This window comes from Pundamilia nyererei, unplaced genomic scaffold, assembly GCF_000239375.1.
Source record: "Pundamilia nyererei isolate P.nyererei 1_Seehausen unplaced genomic scaffold, PunNye1.0 scaffold00300, whole genome shotgun sequence".
NCBI classification, from domain to species: Eukaryota; Metazoa; Chordata; class Actinopteri; order Cichliformes; family Cichlidae; genus Pundamilia; species Pundamilia nyererei.
In genome coordinates this window covers 380,671-402,178 of record NW_005187701.1, presented here as the reverse complement: position 1 = coordinate 402,178, position 21,508 = coordinate 380,671, and the positions used below count along the sequence as shown (strand labels likewise).

The 21,508-nt window shown below is 41.3% G+C and overlaps 1 protein-coding gene across 2 annotated transcripts in view; it reads left to right on the top strand.

The window, feature by feature from the left end:
* hdac4 (histone deacetylase 4) overlaps window positions 1–21,508 on the top strand; it is a 130,964-nt gene continuing 109,456 nt past the window's right edge. For both annotated transcript variants that reach the window (XM_013915414.1, XM_005751125.1), the window contains exons 1-2: window positions 1–22; window positions 12,604–12,798. In XM_013915414.1, the coding sequence (XP_013770868.1) occupies window positions 12,777–12,798 (22 nt within the window). In that variant the 5' untranslated portion in view covers window positions 1–22; window positions 12,604–12,776. The remainder of the gene's footprint in view (window positions 23–12,603; window positions 12,799–21,508) is intronic.

The window sequence follows — 21,508 nt, the reverse complement described above, 5'->3', positions numbered from 1 at the left end:
CAGCCAGCACAGCTCGGTTCAGGTACTGTTTCTGTTCCGTGTTTGTGGAAAAATAAACAGTGTTTGCTTTGAACGTTTAAGGCACATGATTGAAAAAAAAAAAGTTAGCGATGTTTATCTCTGGGGTCGCTGCGCTTTGCGTCTCCCCGAAGTGAGCTGCAGTCGTGGGGCAACTCCACTTTACTCTGTTTCGTGTGGGTTTGTGGGTGTTTTACAGTCAGCTGAAGGAAGCCGTGAGTGTTGCGCAATAGATGCGTTGTTGCTCACTTTCAGCAGTTTGTAGTAGGTTATCAAAAACAGTGTGTTGTGCAACATTGTTGCTCAGCTTTCAGTTCGGTAGAGTCAGACTGCGGTGAGAAGCGGACTGTTATTAAAGCGTATTCACTGTTTCTGCCTCATGTTGGCACACTGCCTTCATGATGAGTTTGAGGTTACAGCGAAGGGCTGCCAGATGTTCTGGGGAGGTTTCGGCGCAAACAGCCGCGCTTTCAGCGGAGCTGTTCGAGCTCACATAAAGTTTTGTTCTTGTAGTTAAACGCACCGCTTTGCTCCATAGTTCCTCAAGTAACACAGAGACAGCACGGGTGTGCGCGCGCGCGCGTGTGATGGAGGTTTCTGCTGAGGTCGGACCGCGCTGCCGCAGTTCTGGCTGTAAACTTTGTCTCGGTGAAGTGTAAACAGAGCGGAGCAGCAGCAGGGCTGTGCCTGTGCTCTGCTAAATCTCCTGTAAGCCTTCACTAGTGGAAACTATTCCCTCAGCATTACAAGCTCTGGAGCACTGCTGGTGCATGCTTGTAAACTCCAGGCCCCACGGGAACAAGGTCACAGCAGTCCACTAAAGAAATGTCTGAGTTGTCCTCCTAAAGGATGAGTCTGCCGAGAGCACAGGCCAGACTGGTGAAGATGTAAAACAGCATCATTGAATTATGGCAGGATCTCTTTCTACAGCCTGCTGCCTGTTATATTCTTACTCTTTAAGAGCTGATGTTCAGCAGTGTCTGTGACTGAGAACTCGTTAGGCGTGTCTGATCTTCTGCAGCTTCAAAACGTCCTCATGTGGTCTCATTCAGTTGTTTGGTGATGACGGATGTCATTACATCATGATCTCAATCCTTAGAAGGTAACAGCATAGTGAAGATGATGGTGTAAAAGAAATAAATGTTTGTGAGCCGAACGCTCGGGCTTCTGGCATCTCTGAACGATCAGCTCTAGACTGTTTTTCACTCTTGGCTTCTCGTGATGTCATGCAATCTCAGACACGCCGCACTGATTGTGAGCACAGCAGCTGCAAACTTGAACCTTCTGACTGAGACGGGCAGCCAACCAGAAGAAAGCGGATTTGGGGAGTGAGTTAAATGGGTTGTTAAGACAGTGGATAACCTGAGAGGTTACACCAAGGCCTACTGTAGGATAAAAAAAGGGTTATTTGAACGTTGGAAAAGTGACTTCTCTAAGGAGTTGAGTCCAAGTATTGAGCTGGAATAAGTGGGAGAATAAGATGGTTGGAGGATGGGTGTCCCCTTTAAGAAGCATATGCGAAGTCTTGTTGTACAAAACAAACTCTAAACATGCCTAATAAAACTCCACGGGGCTGGCAGCCTGTAATTATTCTTTGGCCACATGAAAAATTCCAGAGGAAGACCATATTATGGCGTTTTGGATTGCAACGCAAAGCCGCCACAAAAAATGTTTTTGTTTGAAATAAATGGTTTTGCATTTGCACAAAGTTTTTCTTTGTGGCGATTACTGCCATTTTGCATTCTACATGCAAAGAGGAAGTGTTGACATGGTTGTAGTGCGTGGTAATGATTTCAGTTATTATTATCTAAGTCTCTTTCTTGTTTTCTTTGTAATGATCATGGGGTGTGAAATATCTTGCAGTTCCTCTGGATTTTAGTCTTTGTAGACCAGTGATGATGATTTGTGTGGGTTATTGTAGAATGTGAGTGCGAAACTGAGTCCGACCCTTTTGCTTTCTGGCAAGGACGACCCTACCAGAGTTGATCGACCCACCCAAGACAGTTCTTGGATTTTGACCAGATGCTCTGTATCCATCTGTATCTGCATCTCCGTGATGGGGGTGTACAGTAAGCTACAGGAGAAGCATAAATAATCTGGTCAGATTTCAAATGAAACACCTGTTGTATTGCTTGTATTGACTTTAAAAGACAAAAAGTCACCTGCACATTTGATTTTCCCCTTTCGACAGCTTTACGTGGACTAAGGACTTAAAGGATAACTGAGAGTTTTTAAATCACTGTAAATTAATTGTGAGTCCATCTAACAAAACATCTGCATGGCTTAAACACCTGCAGTAACTGTCTCACATTTTAGACTTTTGTGTTTGTGGAACTGAATTATTCCTAATTGTACTGTGCAATGTGGGATTTTGATGTGGGCAGCACGGTGGTGCAGTGGTAAGAACTGATGCCTCTCACAGCTGGTCAGCCGGGGCCTTTCTGTGTGGGATTTGGGTGTTCTCCCTGTGCAATCCAAAGACATGTGCATGTGTTAGCTCTGTGATAGACCAGCGCCCTTCCCAGGGCGTAACTCGCCTCTTGCCCAATATCTGCTGGAGGGTGTTGGATCTTAGGCGTTAGTGTTTAAGAAAATAGTTTTTTTTTCTTGTAATATTTAAGCTAAATGAGACTTAATAGCACGATACAGACTGGAAGTCCCGCTATTGTTATTATGTCAGCCATAATATGTCCACTTTAAAGGAATCTGTTGCAGTTAGTGCCATGTGCAAAAGGCTGTAATATTAGGAAGTCTGCATTTTCAAGCAGGACTTGGGGTTTGACAGTAAAGAAAAAGAGAACTTCTGTCTGTCTCTAACACTGGGCTGATTGGGGTAAATGCAAAGTAACCAGTCTTTTCATCTTTTCATCAGGGAAAAAGCTTTTATATGATGGCCTGCAAGTTGTGCTTTTGTTTGTTTGAGTATGAACCGAGAGTGTACCGTGAGATGGTTTTGTATTTCTATTAGGAGCTATTAGGAGGATTAAAATGCTGGTTTTGGGAAAGTACAAGGGAAAAGAGTTTTTTTTTTTTTGTTATTTTTCTTCAATCATCTAATTGATTCAGCCTCTATTTTTTCCTGGAGTTTCCCAGACAAAAGTTGACTAACAAGACAGGTGATATGTCATGCTGATATCTTTTGGTCATTACTCCAAACTCATGGTACTAAGTCACGTAATAAGAGAGGTTCAAAGTTATATTGGTCTTTAAACCAACCAAGCCTGAGGCAAAATTCATAAAGTACCAGAAGTGTAGGACAAGCATTTCACAGTGTGACTGCTGACTACCAACTGACCAATAGGAATGCAGTGTGAAATGATGCACTGATCAACGAGCGCTTGTGAAAGAGCCAAAACAAACTCAAACGGTATAGATGGAAGTAAAGCATGCAGAACAAAATAGTTGAGATTCCAACAAAGAAGAAAATCTTGTTGAGAAGCTTTGTTTGTATGATTTGTCCCCCAGCTGGTATCATCACTGCGCCAAGGAGGGTGTAGCACGGAAAGATATAGTGGATGTATAACAGCTGTACGTCTTGGCCCCGATTCAGTACTATGCATTAATATCATAGGGAGTACATGCATCAAACCTCTAAGTTCCATGTTGGCTTGTAGTATACTCAGAGGAGTACAGAAATCTCAAGATGTGTAGAATAGCCCTTTATTGTCGTTGTACATGGACTATGAAAATGTAGGTGCTCCGCATCAACTTTGCTGGGATAAAATATAAATAGCAAACAGGAGAAATGTGTAAAATCAAGAAACGAGAGAAATGTACACAAAAATAGGAGAAAGGCGCACATAAGAGAAGTTGCAGTAAGTAACCTTAGACCAGCAAGCACACGGGCTACCTACATCATTACCTTACCAAAGTTCATGAGCACTTGTGTCCTAAGTTTGCCTCTTTTAATCTCTTTAATAAGCTCATTTATCTTGGTTCCATTGTGCTTTGTGAAATTCCGGGTCTGACTTTCCAATTTCCTTCTATTATTTAGCACAAGCTGGCGCTCAGAACGTTTGCTTGTTTGTGGACAGTTTGTGGACGTTGTCACACTAATGGATTCTAATGGGTTCTATTAATGCGACTGTTGTGCTCGGAGACAAATAAAACCCAGCAATCCACAGTCACCCAGTAGGAATTTGTAAACTGGGAAGGTCGTTCCACCAGCTCACTGCCGTTCTGAATACTACTGTATCTTTGATTTCAGTCCGTATTCATTTATTCTTTTATTTTGTCCTTCTCTTGATTGCACAGTGTTTGAGAAGACACTAATATAGTTTGAATGACACTTGGGGAAATCGGCTGCACATGAATCCTTCAACTAAAGCAGCCAACCAGTCAACAGATGGTTACAGTACATTGTTTTTTCTCATTTGGCTTACTGTTATGCAAGTTTATAAAAAGAAAGGAAGCTGGATATTGGCCAGAAAAACAGCAAAAGTAAACAAGAGGAAGATTGAAGGCAGTAAAAAAAGGACTGTGAATTTTCAATGGCCAACTGTAAAGAAGCTCTCAGCCTCAATTGATGTGATTTGAAGCTTGATGAATCCTTGTGTTGACCCCCTTTGGGTGCTGTATGAGTTCATTGCTGTTGACTATTCTCCAACATTCAGCTCTATCCCCAGTTGGTGCCTCAAAACTCCAATAAAAAACCCCTGTTTAGCTCTTTTGTTCTTGTCCTGACTTTGAACCTCTAAAATCAGTTAGCATGTGGTTGGTATTTGGGACAGGCATCCCTGTTTGTTCACATGTTGTTTATGTTACACTGATTGGCTTTGTAAATGGCATTGGAGCTTTGGTTTCATACTCAAGCAGCATGGTCCAAATAGTAATTTGTCTATTTGTCTATCAAACCAAAACTGCAGTTGACAGTTGCTTTTCAAATTCCTCTTAATCACCATATGTTGGTTTTAGTCTCACTTCAATAACCTTCATTGTGCCATGTGTATTTAGAAAACTAGATGCAGATGGCAAAAGTTGCTTCTCGGTATCTGACAGTGTTAAAGTTGGCACATGCTAACCATTCAGTGTTTTCCACACGTAAACTTGCGCGGCTGTAGGTCTAACGGCCTCAGTATATTAGCAGTATATTTTTCATTATAATTTCTTTAGCTGTCTGTTGGAATGACACCATCACTTTACTAGTAGATGATCCCTTTGCGTTTTTTCTCATTCTTCTGCTGCTAGCCGCCTTGTTGCTACCCTTAACAGTTTGGGTTTTCCGCACAGGTCGGCTGGCTGGCTGTTATAGCGGTCCTCAATGCCATTCACCTGCTTATGCACCAAGAGTCTTCTACATCTGTATTTACTTCAATATCACCATCTGGGACTGACGCTGGCAGTGGTGGTCCTTCTTCGTCAGCAGTTGTAACCTTTTTCTGTAACCATGACCTGGAGCACATGGACAACCGGTTCACCTGCCTGCTGCTGTGCCAGGCTTACTGATTTAAAGTCAGAGTTGGAGTTACTTGCGTGAAGTATATTTGAATGAATGAATGAATGAATGAATGAATTTAAGAAAGCAAGCATGCACACACAATGCTTGAAGCCTACTCCCTCCCTCCACAACACCTCCTACCTCTGTTACGGTTGTCAAAAAAATAGATTCTTAGATACTAACTTGACTGATAATACTGCAAATTACTTTGTGATTATGTTATCATTTGCAGCAGTACCAATACAAATGACAGCATCTTGGCCTCCTCCAGTTGACACAAAACATCACACAGAGCAGTTGCAGACAGGTAGGTACACAGCTCCTCCCCTTACCAGCAGCTGAAGTATTTGATGTCCACAACACTGAACAATTTTGAGAGGTCATGCACCATCATAAATGTTAACTTGGCCACCAAACAATAATTTTAGTTGCTTAACTATTAGGAGTTACAAACCCAGCCTCAGGGGATCACAAACTAGTGTACGCCTAGTGTTGGTGTTGGTCCCATGCCTCCTTAATTGGGAGCGCTGCTTTAGGAATTGCATCTGGTATTAAAATCTTTGCCAAATCAAAGGTGGATCTTTCAGCTGAAGGTATTTTCATTTGATAGCAATGTTAGCCATCTGTTAAGTTATTAATTATGACATTTGTCTCCTGGCTTAAAATTGTCATTAAGGTAGCGGGCTAAGAATGAAGTCATAGCATTATCGTTCTTGCCTGTCTGTAACATTATAATGACCACTGTCATGTTTTAGTGTTTTGGTGCTCCCTAAGACAATCTTAAAATATTTGTCACATACATATTTTACAATTACTTTTTTGCACTATATACTATATATAGTCCAATCAAAAATGGTGTTGTCACTGTTTGCACGATTCTAACATTTCTTTAAAAAACAAATGGCTGTATAAATGCTATAGAAGAATCCGCCCATTTACCATTTACAGTATCAGTGTGCTAATGTTTGGATTTTCTAAACCAGTAAGAATGTAGGGAAACGTGCAACCTGATAAAATCAGCACACATTGCTTATATTTTGATCCAGAAAACTTTCGGTACAGGTATGTTGATGTTAACCTTCCAGGAAAGACAGCTGTGCATGCTAGGACTTTTCTATTATTAGCAGAAGAGTGCTTTGTTACGTTCAGACTTGTTCATTAGTATAGATTGAAATTTCACTTTAATCAAAGAAAATGGATTTTGGCCCGAAAAGAAGACAAAGATTGAAAGCAGCAAGAAGGATGCTGGGATTTTAATGGGCGGCTATACAGAAGCTCTCATCCTCAACTGATGTGATTTTGAGGTTTGATGAGTTCTTGTGGTCACCCAATGAACTCATGGCTGTGAATTATTCTCCCACAGTTCAGCCCCTTACACCCTGTTGGTGCCTCGCAACTCTAATAATAACCCGTATTAGCTCTTTGTGTTTTTCCAGGACCTCCTCCTGACTTGGAACCCGTCCTAGCGCTCTGAAATCGGTTATCAATAGGTTTGCAGTTTGGAAAGACATCCTTATTAGTGCCCATTTTGTTTTCCTTTCACTGATTGTGTCTATTAATAGCACAGCTGTGTTGGGTTAGAGCTTGGTACCTGTGATGGACAGGCCTGCACACTCAGCCATTGTGCAAATAGCCATTTTTTTTAATAGGCAAAAGAAAGACCATTTCAGGTAATCTGTCTGTTCTTGTGATGGGAATTTTGGTTCATATTCCCTTCCTAGTTGCATTAATATTCTCAAACTATTAATTTAAAAAAATAACTCAACATAAAAAGTTGCATCTGGTTGAGTCAACCATCAGCTGAGGATGCAGGAAAAGTGAATTTTCGGGCATTTAGCTGGTGTGCTTCACCCACGTCGGGATATTTTATTTGACATTTAGATGAATTCCAGCATTTTGTGACGTTAACCCAGTAATAAAAACTGTGACTGAAGATGAGTCAGTACATGAACAGAAGTAATGCTAAAATGGTATGTTGTTCAGAAATAAAACACGACCTCCACCACTTTAGGCTTGAATGTTTAGTAATGATTTGCCTTCACCGTAGCTGCATTTAAAACATTTTAAAGTCGCTTAATTTAAAAGACTTTTAATGCAATATCCGTGATGTTATTTGAATTTGTGTAGAACTCCGGTACCAGGTCTCGAGGCTGGTCTCATGATTTTTATCTCCAGTCATTTCATTAACATGTACTCGGTTACTGTTTTGCATTTTGATGTGGAACATTGTGTGCTGTATTGAAGTTGATATGAAGGGAAAGGTGTCAGTAAAATGAGGACTTTAAAGAAAAGATGATTTAAAGAACTTCAAGTGCACGAGGCTGGTGTCATTGAATAGACTTCATCCAAATATCCACCCACTCCTGAACCAGAAACACTGTCAGAAGTGTCTTACCTGGACTGTTCCTCAGTAGTCTAGCTGCTCTTTTCAGATAAAAGTACATTTTGGAGTAAAGAGGCACAGAATCCAATGGATTTGAAGTCCAGCGTGACGTTTCTGTGATGCTTTGGGGTGTGATCTGCTGGAGTTGGCTGCTGTTGGTCAGCTGTGCTTCATCAAGTCCAAAGTCAGTGCAGCCTTCTACCACGAGATTGTGGTAGAAGCTCTTCATGCTTCCATCTGCTGATGAGCTTCATGGAAATCCTGATTTACTTTCCAGCAGGACTAAGCTCCTGTCCACTGTGCCGAAACTACTGTCAAAATAAGAGCAGTCATTTCTGTGAAGGTGCACGCAGGCAGATATAATGCAAGACCTGTTTTAGGGTTTACGCACCCAAAAGTGATGGAGTACAGGTTCTAATTCTTATGACCACAATCTACCTTTTCAAAGCACTGACGGTTTCAGGCTTTTTGGAAGCAGTGGTGGTGCAGTGATTCAGCTGTTCTCGTAGGTCTTTGGCATGTACAATCTAAAACTATGAGATTTGAATCTTTTTTGTTGTTGTTGAGTATTTTGGCTTTGAAAAGAGCAGTTTTGTTCTTAGTGTCTCGTTTAAATAAAGCAGGAAACCTCATCAGCTTCAGTCACAAATGCAATTTTAACATTCAGTTAACGAATGCCTCAAACTTTAGTTATCACTCACGTCAGGAGAAACTGCAGAAAGTGAGAGTCTGCATAGAGAGCTTTATCTAGGGCACACTTTATATACCTCAGCATCAAAGGACATTCTTATATAAACAGGACTGTCTCATTCGGTATATGTTTTGAAATTATATCAGCTGTACATTACCCAGCCCTTGTTTTACACCCTGAACTTCACAGTAGAGCTGGGCGATAGAACGATAACGCTATGTATCGCGATATAACTTTTACTCGATAGAGAAATTAAACTATCGCGATAGACCTCGCCGCTCTTGTCCTCTTTAAAAAAAAAAAAAAAAAGTCAGCCAATCCAAATTAAGTAGCGCAGAGCCGAACCAATCACAATTCCTAAGTGGAATTGACAATTTAGTCTGTTTCGTTTGTTCTGTTTTGAAACTTAAACGCTTTAGCGGCTGCCTTTTGTGTAGTTTGCAATATTTGCCTTTATTTATCTGAAAAAGTCTCATGTTCCTTAAGTACATCTACCCTGTTGAACTTATTATGGGAAATAAATATTTAAATAAATACAAGCTGCTGATTATTTCACATTTTACTTGTGAGCAACGGCACATTTAAATCTTACAAATATAGTTATTTGGCTTATATCGTGATAGTTATCGTTATCGCCTGAAATGAAAAAAAAAACATATCGTGATATGAAAAAATCTTATATCGCCCAGCTCTACTTCACAGATGGACCGACCAGCTCCTGTCAGACACACTACAATATTCTACTTTTGTCTTGGTGGTAATAATAAAGCAAAAAGCTTCCTGTTGGGCCATCCACATCTATTTCAAGAATACTGAGCTGCTATCACACTGTAAAGACTCTACACCTCAGAAACATGTCAGTCCATGGCATACAAGGCACTAATCCCATCGCCAGCTGAATAATTCATAGTCAATTAGGGCTGAGAGGCTGAGGCGGTCTTCATGGAGCAAATGCATTTTCAATGATTCATTTCATGAGCTATGCAAGGGGTCTCTTAATTGTTGTTTACTGCTCACTATCCAACCACATGTTATTTTTATGCTATCGTGATTACTCCCGGCAGTGCTCCGAGTGCTTGGGAAATGAAGTCCATTAAGGGGTCCTGAGAGCTGTTTTCCAGTCAAGCGCCATGAAACGTTTCCAGATCCAAACTTCACTGCATGAGAATAATAAATCTTATCCAGACGAGTTAGCCGGTGAAAATGAGATGCTTGAAGAGAGGCAGGTGATGTGTTTTATGGTGCCACAGTGCAGGAAAAAGAAATATCTGCAGTGTTGTACAAAGATCCATTTTTAATGGGATCCCCGTAGAGTAATTAAGATTCCAGGAGAAAAAAAATGAAGTCATGTGGAAGTAGCATCACAACTGACAACAGATCAGCTTTACAATCTGCAACTGGCTGGAGTCGGTAAAGGCCTGTCTTTGAGCTCCATGGTGTATGTGTTTGGCAACAGAGAGAGCAGGAGGAGAAAATGCCTAAAGTCACTGCTGTCACACTATAACAGACTGTAAAAGCACATTGTGTGTGTGTGTGTGCGCGTGCGTGTGTGTGAGACAACTCGTCTGACAAAAATAGGTGGTTTGAGCTGAGAATAGCACCACTGCCCGCCAGTTGGCACCCTGGCGACTTTTTCTGACACCCCATGCCTCAGCAAATCCATCAACACCCATTTTCGGTGTCCCTCACGGTCATCCAAGTGTCACCAGTGTACATGTAACTAAACACACACCCTTATCAGGAATTCAGACTGACATCTAAACCTCTTCCATTGTTGTTTTGCCCAATGGCTTGAAAGATGCTATGAAGAGCACACTCAACTCAAAGAGTGGAAATACTGTGTTTTGACTTTTGTCATAGCAACACATTCATCTTTTTCTCAAAGTCACAAGTGGCAGTTATCCCATCAGTACTCTGACACTTTTTCCCCTCACATTTGACGGCAATTAATAATCTGGTTTCTCAGATTTTGTTCTAGACTTAAGGGACCGTTATGGTGTTTATGGTAATTCCTGATAGCTGAGGTAAGAGCCTGGAGACTGTTGGCAGGAATACGTTTCCATGAAGTTTTATTTTTCTGCGCAACAGAACTGAACGTAGGTATGTGACAGTAATTCAGTTTAGCCGCTTTAAAGAGCGAGCGAGTGTGTCTGTTTGAGAAAGAGAAGGGAGCGCAGACGCACTTTGCTGCGGCCGCTGTGGGGTTTAAACGGACTGATTGCAGCTCTCATTACCACATGTTTGTTTTCAGCTCTGCCGACACCTGTTAGACGTGACAGAGGTGAGTTTTAGTTTCTGCCGGTTAAAGTTGAAGAGCCAGAGGCCTCTCTGTGTGTTTGTTTGCGCACCGCTTGCAGTTTTGATTGCATAAGACACACAAACACCAGGCAGTATGAAAAGTTTTCTTCCCCTCTTTCTTCTGCTGTTGACTCAGAGGTGAGTCTAAGCCTTCATGAAGCCTCTGTTTGCATTTCATTTGGGGCTCTACTACAGCCTTTCATTTAGGCAGTGACTTTCCCAGGCCGACCATGCAAACTGTGGGAGCAAACACGGTAACAGTGTAACAGTAATAGATGTGATCAAATCTTAAAATGCTTGCAAAGGCGTGTGCCCCGGTAAGCTCTGATGCATAAATGTGAAAAATGCGGTGTATTATTGTTGCAGTGCTTAATCACCGATGTACACCTGCTCAATCTCTTTGCTGGGTGTGGCTCAGGCAGTGTTGTGATGACAGTTCTGATAGTGACTCGCATTACTCTGTAAACATGCTGTGATTTTAAGTAAAGCCAGATGGTTCAAATGAATCATTTTGATTTGATAAAAAAATAAACATCTTATACAACTTGCCGGTTTGCTTTCACTCCGTTCTCTTTCTTTTAGTCTCCGTTTTAAATTTGCTCGTGCACTGAAAGTTTGGAAGACTCACATGGACATGTTGTAGCCGCCTCCTGTCACTTGAGGGCAGTGTCAAAAATATGTGGACCAACCCGCCCTGTGGGCTACTCTTGTTGCTGTTTGCTGTGTTGTTGGTCCTTTGGTTTAGCCCCTGCTGTGGAGAAGAGATGCCAAAATATACAACAGAGTGTTAAAAATGAAAACGAATGTCCAGTCTGCCTTTTTTGTACTTTTTCCCCCTTCGTCGTAGTTAGCCCCACTGTTGCTCCCTTGGCTGTTCAACCATCAGCATTGGAGAACATCAGTCCTGTAAGCCCACAAGCTGTTGTGGAAGTTCATCTTCACAGCCCCTGCACAGACTGAATTCCCACTCCTGCTTTTCTCCACCAAATCCAAGCTGTTTAACACCTGCACTGCTGCCCTGAACTTTTCTCTGTATAACTGAGCAGAGTTTTATGTCAAAATGAAAATCTCCAAGCCAGTTGGATTGAATATTAAAGAGTATTTACTGAAGCAGCTCCCCAGAGCAAAGGCTGCGTGATGTCCGATTGTGAGAATGGAGAGGGTATTTGTCCGGGAAATTCTCTGCAAGCCATGTGTGTTGCCTGCCGAACACACTCTCACCTAAACTGAACTCTGTGTTTCCAGCATTGTTGCAGACCGTCTCCTGCTGTGTGCTGCATGTGAGAAAGTGCGACTCAGGACCGTGTCCTAACTTGATTCTTGCCACATTTTCTTCACCTTATTTCTCACTTTTAGCAACAATTGTATTTGTAAGACTGTTTATAACAGATTTACAACAATTAGGAAGTTGCTGTTGAATATTAAACACTTGGCTTTGTTTTGTAACAGCAATAGCAGAAATTGCAGTGCAGTTTATTTTCTAATTGTCAGTGTTTTTCACCAACTATGTGTCAGAATGTCCTGGACAGTTTTGTGCAAGAGACTTAATTGGGGCTGAAGAGAGGCAGAAACTTTGAACTGGGGTCATCAGTTCTTTGAAAGCTGGTTGGCATGCAGGGCTGTCTGTGCTTTGTTGCCTGTGCAGGGAGGAATAAATGAATGGCAAAAACCATAAACGTGTTTGTTTTAAGTTTGTTTAAAAATTTGGAGCATATTGCAGTGATAAATGAGCGGCTGCATGAAATCCCCCGCTTTTTTTGTATCTCCTCCTCACAGGCTGTTTGGTGAAGCAGTCCAACGAGGTCTTCTTCTGTGGCACAGTGTGATGAATCCATGTTCCTCTTTGGTCGAGCTGGGTAGCGAACGATGGTGACCATGACAGAGGCGCACTGACGCCCTCGCTCCTCTCTTTCCACATCAAGTCTGCACGAGCAACAGCAGCCATAACAATGAGCTCTCACAGTTGCCAAGGTAAGAAATAAGAAATGTAAAATTTAAACACGGCAGTTTATTTTGAATAGATTTATAGCTGCTGTGTTATGGGAAAAGTATATATTCTTTTCCTCCTTAGCACAGGTCTGGATTTTCTATTTTACTTAACTGGACAAAAGGTCCATTGTGTCCTCACTTCCCATCAAGCTCTGCTTGTGTTGGTCATGTTCAGCAAATTGATTTCACAGGCATTTATTAATTGTTGCAGTACTCAAGATTCTGTGTGACACAATGTAGCTTGCTGGCATCACCTTCTATTCTTTTGAAAAGTGTTTGGAGAAATGGTTTAGTCCCTGCCAAAAGGCTTTTCAAAGGGGTTTGCGTCAGAGGGGATTCATGTCGTCACATTACGGGGAAAACTGGCACAGGCCAAAGATATTTACTGATTTCTTTCTTGGTCTTCTTCCTCTCTTTTCTTTTTCTTAAATACGCTGCGTTATGCAAGTGATCGTTGGAGTGGGCCGTGTTTTCCTGTTTCATTTCCTTTTTATTTTGGTCATTTCTGTTCCCTGCTCATGCTCAGAATATATGACATAAATGTAACTTAGCAGTTTTGGTTTTTTTCACATAATAAATCTGAATTGATGACGTTTCTCCAGTGTTTAGTTAAAGGAAGAGTTGTATTCGTCGCATGTTTTTCATTTCATTTGGGGAGGTGGAATTTTTACGTCACAGCTAACAATCTGCTGATGGACAAATCTTTTGAAAAACAAGTGTCAGCTGTTATGAAATGAAATAAAAAATAGGTGAGGGATGATTGTGTTTGCATTAGGCCAGAGCATTCATCCAGTGCCAGACGTTCCTTCTCTTTGGGGAGCTCAGAAATTAAGCTCTCGTTGCTCAGTTTCACTTCATGTTAGCAGTTCATTTTCTCCTTGTCGTCCTTCAGTTTGTGCAGTTCTGGTAAAGCCTTTTTCCACGTATGACAGATCATCATTTCCTATTTTTTCAGACCACCACTTAGAGGACTAAAGAGCCTTTTGTCTGACTTAAACTTGGGTGGCAAAGGCTGGCATGTTGACATGCTACTTGGCATTTTGGAACTGGGTTTATGGCCTTGGAGGCAGAGCTAGAACACACACACAGAAAAACTCTCTTATCCCTGCAAGACCTTCCCCTTCTGTCTACCCCCCTCTCCCTGCCCTCGTCTCCTCTCTCCAGCAGCAGTAATCGGTGGCAGTCCTGGCTGAGGGGGATCTTGCGTCAATAAATCGTCATGCATAGCGACTCGCCGGCCTGGAACACAAACAGAGAGAGGGGCCGTCTGGTGCTGGAGGCCTTGTATAGCTGGTTAAAAAAGCTTTGAGACCTCTAGAGTCTAACCAGAAAAAATCCTGGATGTTGTATGCAGTTGGGTCAGAGTGTATTGTGCAGTCTCAGTCTTGTTCTTGCCTCTTGGACTGGCCCCAGCCTCCTCTTCTGTGATGATATGGATGCTGCTGTTTAGTACTTATGCTTTATGTTTGCAGTCTGGACAGAATGTGTAAACAAAGCAGCCACAAACTTTGACAAAGTGAGACCAAGAAAACTCCCCGCTGGATTTTTTTCTTGCCTTGAAACCATGAAATGCTGGCGGCATCTTAACGTGTCTGCTTCATGTTCGCAAAAGCACCTTAGTCACTTTAACGTAGTAGGTGTGATGACATTCTTGACTAACATATCACTTTCAACATGACAACCACTTGCTTTAAAGTAACTGATAGTTGGGGCTCTGAAGATCGCTTTTTATGGTGTGGAGCTTCAGTGCTAATCAGCAGTGAGGCTTTAAGAGCCTTTAACCAGTTGGGGGAGATAAAATGATCGCAGCGTTGTTTAACAGACCATTCACATGGTTAAAGGTGAGGTTGTTGCTGTTGTCTTAGGCTTAGTTGTGAGTAAAATAATAAAATAACTCGGCCCCAAATTTGAGAACCAGCAGCCTTACTGATAATTACACACGTGATCATTTTGGAGACTTCCACTAACCTCATACAACAGTCACCTGTACATAATAACATTTTACATCTAAAATTTCATTTCTAATTTACTGCAGACGTTGGCTTAAATTGTCGAGAAGGTAGAGACGTGTTTACGTCTCCTGCTACTCTGGCTTTCTCCCACAGTGCAAAGATATGCATGGGTTGGGTTAACTGCGAATTCTAAATTGCTAATTATTTAAATCTGTAGGTGTGAACGTGAGTCCGTCTCGCTTCCTGTGACGATGTAATAAAGTGAATCAAAAGCAGACCCACACTTCCTTTCTGTGACACACACAAACACACACAAAATAAAAGAAGTGATCACAATAAAGGAATCGCACCTCCTCGGTCTTTTTTTAATTTAGACTGTTGGTTTATGGCAGATGGCTGTGAATTATTCATGTTTTTGGGATGACCACAGCCATGTGTAGATTTTATCCCAGAGATTATTCAGTATCAGGGAGGAAGGACGGCACATTAAGCGCCTCATAAATGATGCTGGAGTTGAAACCAGATAAGACTTTGTTTTGTTTTGTTTTCTCTACTGATCGAGGCAGTGCGTTCTTCATGATCTTAATGATTTTTTTCCCCTTAGCTCTCGTCAATTTTGTCTGGTTCTAGCATTTCAGTAGTGGTGCTAATGTCGCAGTTTGAAACTAAAAATGCAGGGTTTCATTCTGTAGTCTTTCCTGGAGGGTCTGTTTCCTGTCAGAATATGAGATACGTGTTTAGGCCTTTGGGGTCAGCTCATTCCTCTAACAAAATTTAAGCCCAAGTATTAGATTTAAAGGTAATCAAAGGCAGCTGCTCTGCAGTTTACGCTCCTGCATTTGAAATAGGAGTAATTTTTAATTCTTTCACTTGCCCTTCCTTCTCCTCTGTCACTCTAATTTCTCAGTCTGTCTCGTTTTCTCTCTGGCTCCAGGTTTTAATCAGAAATTGTAATAAAGACTCTCAGTGGGAGCTATCAAAAGCTTGCAGTGGTGGATTAGAAGAGAGTGGCTAGCCTGGGCCAGGCCACTGCAAGTGAAGCATAATCTTCAAAAAGGGAGCTTAACACCTGCCGGTCCACGCCGATGATTCCTCATTTACAGAGGCCGGTGTCGCTGTATCGGAGAAGGCTCGGGTGTTAATTGATGGTTTAAGTCTGAATGTTTTGAAAGTTGTCTAAAGATGACTGAAGTCGACAGAGTCGAGAGGCAGAGTGAATTAAGCAGGAGCTTAATCAGAGGAAGTTATCAGGGAAGTCGAACACAGAGCGAGGTGGTTCAATTCATCTGGGCTTGATTGCAGCCGTGCACAGAGCAGCTACTGCTATCTAGTAAGAGCTGGAGGAGCACAACGGTACTCTCTCCTATCCGAGCCTGATTGCTGCATTCAAATCGCGCAGCGCGGTTATTGTTCTAATTTATCCTTGGCTCTGCAGAATATTTCTCAATGGAGTGATGGATTGGAATGAGAGCTGAACCGGACTAAACAGAAGCATTTTTAGGAGAACAATGGGAGCTGCTGTGGAGAAATAAGATTACTGCTTCATGATTGTCTTCCCCTCTACAGTTTTCCAGACTATTCCATTCAAGAAGTCTCATTGTCCGATGAAACAAGCGTGCGGTGCAGCCTTCAGAAGAATTTATTAAGCATTCAGAGCTTTGCTGCTGCCGCTGCTGGAACAAGAAGCTCGGTACTGAATTGCGGTTTTGTGTTTTTTGTTATGCATAGTGTTCTTTCACGTAATTAAAGATCATTTCATAATTAGATTATTTTTAGGGCTGTTTTTGGTAGCAGTGACAATGTGGTAATGGATTTTTAACGTCCTCTCATACCCGGCCTTTTGTGTTGATTTTTTTTCTTTTCTTATTTAATCTTTCAGCAGCCGTGCGAGTAAACGAGGCTGTCCTGAAACTTAATACTTGCTGCATGTGACGTTGCTTTGTGGGGAAAAGAAATGAAATGACACCATGAGCTGACCTTGTATGTAGTTATGGGGTTTTTCCCAGATGTCCGGTCTGGCATAAGTAGTGAAATGAAGAAAATGATTGACCTCTAAGATTAACGCGTAAGGCTTCACATCTAGAAGTGAAATGCAAGAGGGCCCCATTGTCTTTAAGACCTCTGCCCAGCAGAAAGCTCTGAAAAGAATATCCGTGTACTGCTGTATTTCCCATCTGGCTGTGGGATGAAGTCCACTGAGTTCAGCAGGGGACAGCTGAGAAGAGGGAGGTGGGTCAGGTGGGTCTCTGAGGATGTAATCCTCCTGCTTCTATGAACAAAACAAAATCAAAAGTTCCAGCAGTTACACAATCCCTTTTAGGAAGGACTCGGTGCACCCTGGATCTCTCGGGGCAGAATGAACTTTTCCAGGCATTAATCCGAGGATAAGCCCCGAGTCCCTTTAACTCTGTGTGCCACGGCGTGCTAAAAATGCATGAAATACCCCACGGAGCCGCCACGCTCGCTATGATTGGCATTCCCCTGCAGATTTGTACTTGTGGCACCAATTTGGTGGTTTGAAAAAGCAGGTCTTGCCTTGCAGGACAGTTGCTTTAAAAATAGAAACTGCGTGTTTCAGAAACAGTTGGGTGGTTTTGCAGCGACTCAGTTCCATAGATTAAGATTAACTGATAAGCAGTCATCCACTCAGACCACAGTCTAAACACTCTTATCTCAACTCTGCCTCTTAAGGTTTTAATGCAGGTCTGATAAAACTGACATTTAACAAGGTTTCTATTTGCTTTGCTGATTAATGTCATGGATGATGAATAAACTTTTAGAAATGACTAATTCATTTAGCAGAGGAAGGTTTATTTTTAGATTGAAATGTTTATTTTAATACTAAACCGATATTTAGAGACTGTCGCTGATATTAGAATACTCTCATACTTTTGTAAACTTGTTTGTAATAGTCTTGGTTTATCTAATGGAGCTTTTATTTTATTTTTAGTGGATCAATTATGATTTTTTTATTTTTTTTTCCAGAAATATACTCTATTACAGTTATGCATATCAAACATGGTCAAGATATGTACGAGCAATCTCAGGGAGCTAAAAGCTCGGCTTTCAGACTCTAAATGCTTGCAATGCATTATCAGTTGCTTAAAGTCAGTCTGTCAGTAATTTTTGAGGTTATTAAATACATAAAAAGGTTTGTATTCTTAACTATAGTGTGTAGTTACATTTTCCAGAAAACTGATGCATTCTCATGAGCTTGTAATTAATCTCTTAAAAATACATAGGAGTTGGGTTTGTAGTTTGTGGGAGCTATCATGTTGCCCCACCATATTTAAATGCAGTGGCTGGGACAGAGATTAATGCAAATAGTTGTGTTTCTCGTATGTAGCTAAAACCGACCACATACATGGAACACCAAAGGTGGAGGAGAAGAGAACTCAATGGCTAAAGGGCAACAACAGGTTATAAGCCAGCGGTCTCCAACCTTTTTTGCGCCATGGACCGGTTTATGCCTGACAATATTTTCACGGACCGGCCTTTAAGGTGTTGCGGATAAATACAACAAAATAAAACTAGTACTGGTACCAAAAAAAAGAAAATTTATTCATAACACGCATGAAAAGACCCAGGAAAACCAAGTTAACGATAAAAACGATAACAAAATAACGCTGAAAACCGATAGAAACCCTGAAAACCATACATTTCACACCTGAGCCTCAACTCTCGCGGCCCGGTACAAAACGACTCACGGACCGGTCCCAGTCCGAGGCCCGGGAGTTGGGGACCGCTGTTATAAGCTAACGGTGCCAGCTAGTATTATGCTCAGGTATCCTAAAAATCACACTTTAGCTCCCACAGTTTGATTACATCCTCACATCATATGAGAGTTTATTCACTTAGCATCAGAGCCCAACAATGTTACGTTCACTTTAAAGACAGTTTTATTAACGCTGGCTAACAGCAGCTAACTGAGGCTAATGGCAGATAACAGCAGCGCTTATTGACAGAAAACAGCATATTGCCATCATCGACTTCTTTCACAAAGTTTAAATGTGGATGTTTGTCACCAAAAATTGAGAGCTGAGGTATAAAATGATGGCTTCAAATGTTTTGTTTGTGAGAAACAGCCAATCAGATGAAGGTAGGGATTAAAGGGAAGAGAAGGAGGTATATTTAGAGATTCAGGATATGACTAATAATGATTTTTGTAATGTGAATCTTACATGAAGAATACCAAAACTATGGAACTGGAAATGAGTGTAGCACATGCCCTTTAAATTATTTTTTCCCCCTCTGTGTTTGTGGAACTTTTGACTGTTCTTGTCTTCTCATTGTGATACTCCCCAAACAATCTGATCCTGGTTAACATCATTTAAAGTAGCAGCTTAATCTTCAGAGTTTTGCTAGCTGACATCATTTCACGGCATCTTATTCATGATTAATTCACAGAAACCTCCTTCTCTCTCATTCCTTTCCTCTGTGAGAAGATAATGTCTCTATCAGCACCAGCCAGCAGCAGTAGGGCGTTGTGCCACGATTCTGCCATGTGACGGCTCTACTTTGAGTGGGGCCTTGGTGCTTCTAGCCTGCTCAGAAGGTCATAATGGAAACAAATTGGTCCTAAACCTTCCTGCCTGTTGCTTTTACTGAACAGTACTACAAACCAACCCATTCCAAGAGGGACTTGACATTTTTTTAAGCAGCACTACTCAACCAGTTCTCCAGTTAACTGATGAAATTCAGTCTGCAGCAAGAGATGATTCCTAATATGGCACAAGTGACTTTGTTGAGGTAGAGGAAGACGATTTCAGACGTGGAGGTTTCTGGCTTTATAACTCAGATTCATCTGGGGAAATCAGGGTTGTTTAAGTGAGTGTATTATGTTCCTCCTTCTGAACCGTGTGCTCACCAAGCCTTTTGAACTCCTACTGCTCCAATGGAGCTGCTCTGCTGCCAAGAGTCGACTCTTGTGGTTGCACTTGGCAGCTTGCATGTGTGAATGTGTGCAATCTGAAGCCTTTTTTTGAGACATACTGGCTTCTTATTAAGTATGTCTTAAATAAATAGCAGGTAAGATTGCTTTTCATAAAATTTCTTCCGTATGACATTGCAATGATGTTGCGGGTCAAATTAAAAGCAAAGCTATATTTAGATATCTTGTTTCCATTGCCATTCGTGTGTGTGTGTGTGTGTGTGTGTGTGTGTGTGTTCCATCTTTTAATGTAATATAAAAAACAGATCTTTGTGGAATGGAAAGATCCTCGATTTGTGATATTTTTGTTAGCATCAAGCTGCTTGTTGGCTGCAGCGCACAAAGCCACAGTAGTGCTGCTGCATTATCTGTGTTTTGGATAAACACACTTGCTATTTTGGATGTGGAGTGATACATGAGTGGGTGGTTGATATGCAAAATGTCAAGTTTATGTTTTCAGGTATATTTAGCCGCACAGAGTGAACTAAGTGAACATTAAGGCTACGTTCACACAGAGTGACCTGTGAACTTTTAAAGAGTCAGATAAAGATGAAAACGCGACCTTAGTCCGATCATTGGCGAGCTGAGGGGAAAAATGGGAGGAAGACACTTTGAAATTAGTCTGGTGTGTCATTGCTTGATTTCATATGCTATAACAGCATTTTAAAATGTATTATACTAATGATATTAAGCTGTCTTCTCTTCTCATCTTTGGTCAACTGCCACTGATTTCACTATATGAAATGAAATTATATTGGCTGTGGTTAATCTGGCTATAACTTGGAATAGAAACTAAACTCTTGGGTGCTGTCTGGTTGTGTTTTAGTGCTCTAGGTTGAGTTGATAATGATAATTTAGAAAGAACAATGGATTGGCTGATTTTTTTTTTTGATTGATTTATTTGATGAACTCCTACTTTTAAAAGCAGAACCTCATCAAGAGCAGCAATATCTTGTTCAGCATTTCTTGACCAAACAGCAGAAATGACAAATAACGCAAAATATTGCTCTTATGAAATATATTCCAGCAGGCGATCTTTGAAAACTTTAGCTAAGTCTTTGAGAAGCAACAACTGGCTTCCTAATTTGATAGAAGTGGGATTTTCTTTTTTTTTTTTACATAGGTTAAGACAGGAAGCCTTGGTGTCTCGGACTAGCCACAGCCCAGTTTTCATCCAAATATATTATCATAAACTCATAAGATCGTAAAACTCTGCATTATCTAGAATACCCATATCACCAGAGGCTACATGAAGCCTTTACTCTGGGGAACAAGGAAACTTCCTGAATTAATCTATGCGAGATCACCGAGTTCAGCCACACTCGTCATCAGTCAAATTGCATGTAAATGAGGTTTGTCGTCCTCCCACTTCGTAATTTACCAGATTTCTCTTACATCCATTACCACAGCGTAGCACGCTCATTTCTCCAGCTTTCAGAGGCAGCAGCCTATTAGATGAATGAAGCAGCAAGAGTCTGCTTAGACTTGGTGTTGGCTAGATAAATGAGCTAGTTGGGTAAGAAATATGACTCGCTGTGACCCGTGAGTTTGGAAGCTTGTTAACTGGAGTTAACTCCAACTATGAGAAAGATTGTAGTTTATGAAAGGTGTATTTGCTGTGAGTGTGTCTGTGTACGCATATATCGAATATAAGGACTCCTCTGCTGTAGCTCAGTGAAATGTCACTGATTGTTGAGCTCATGCTAAACTATCTCCTCTTTGTCAGGCCGACAATGCTTTTGTCTTTGTGTCTGCGTCTATCAGGCTCTCTGTCATTCTCTTTTTTTTTTTTTTTTTTTTTTTTTTTTTT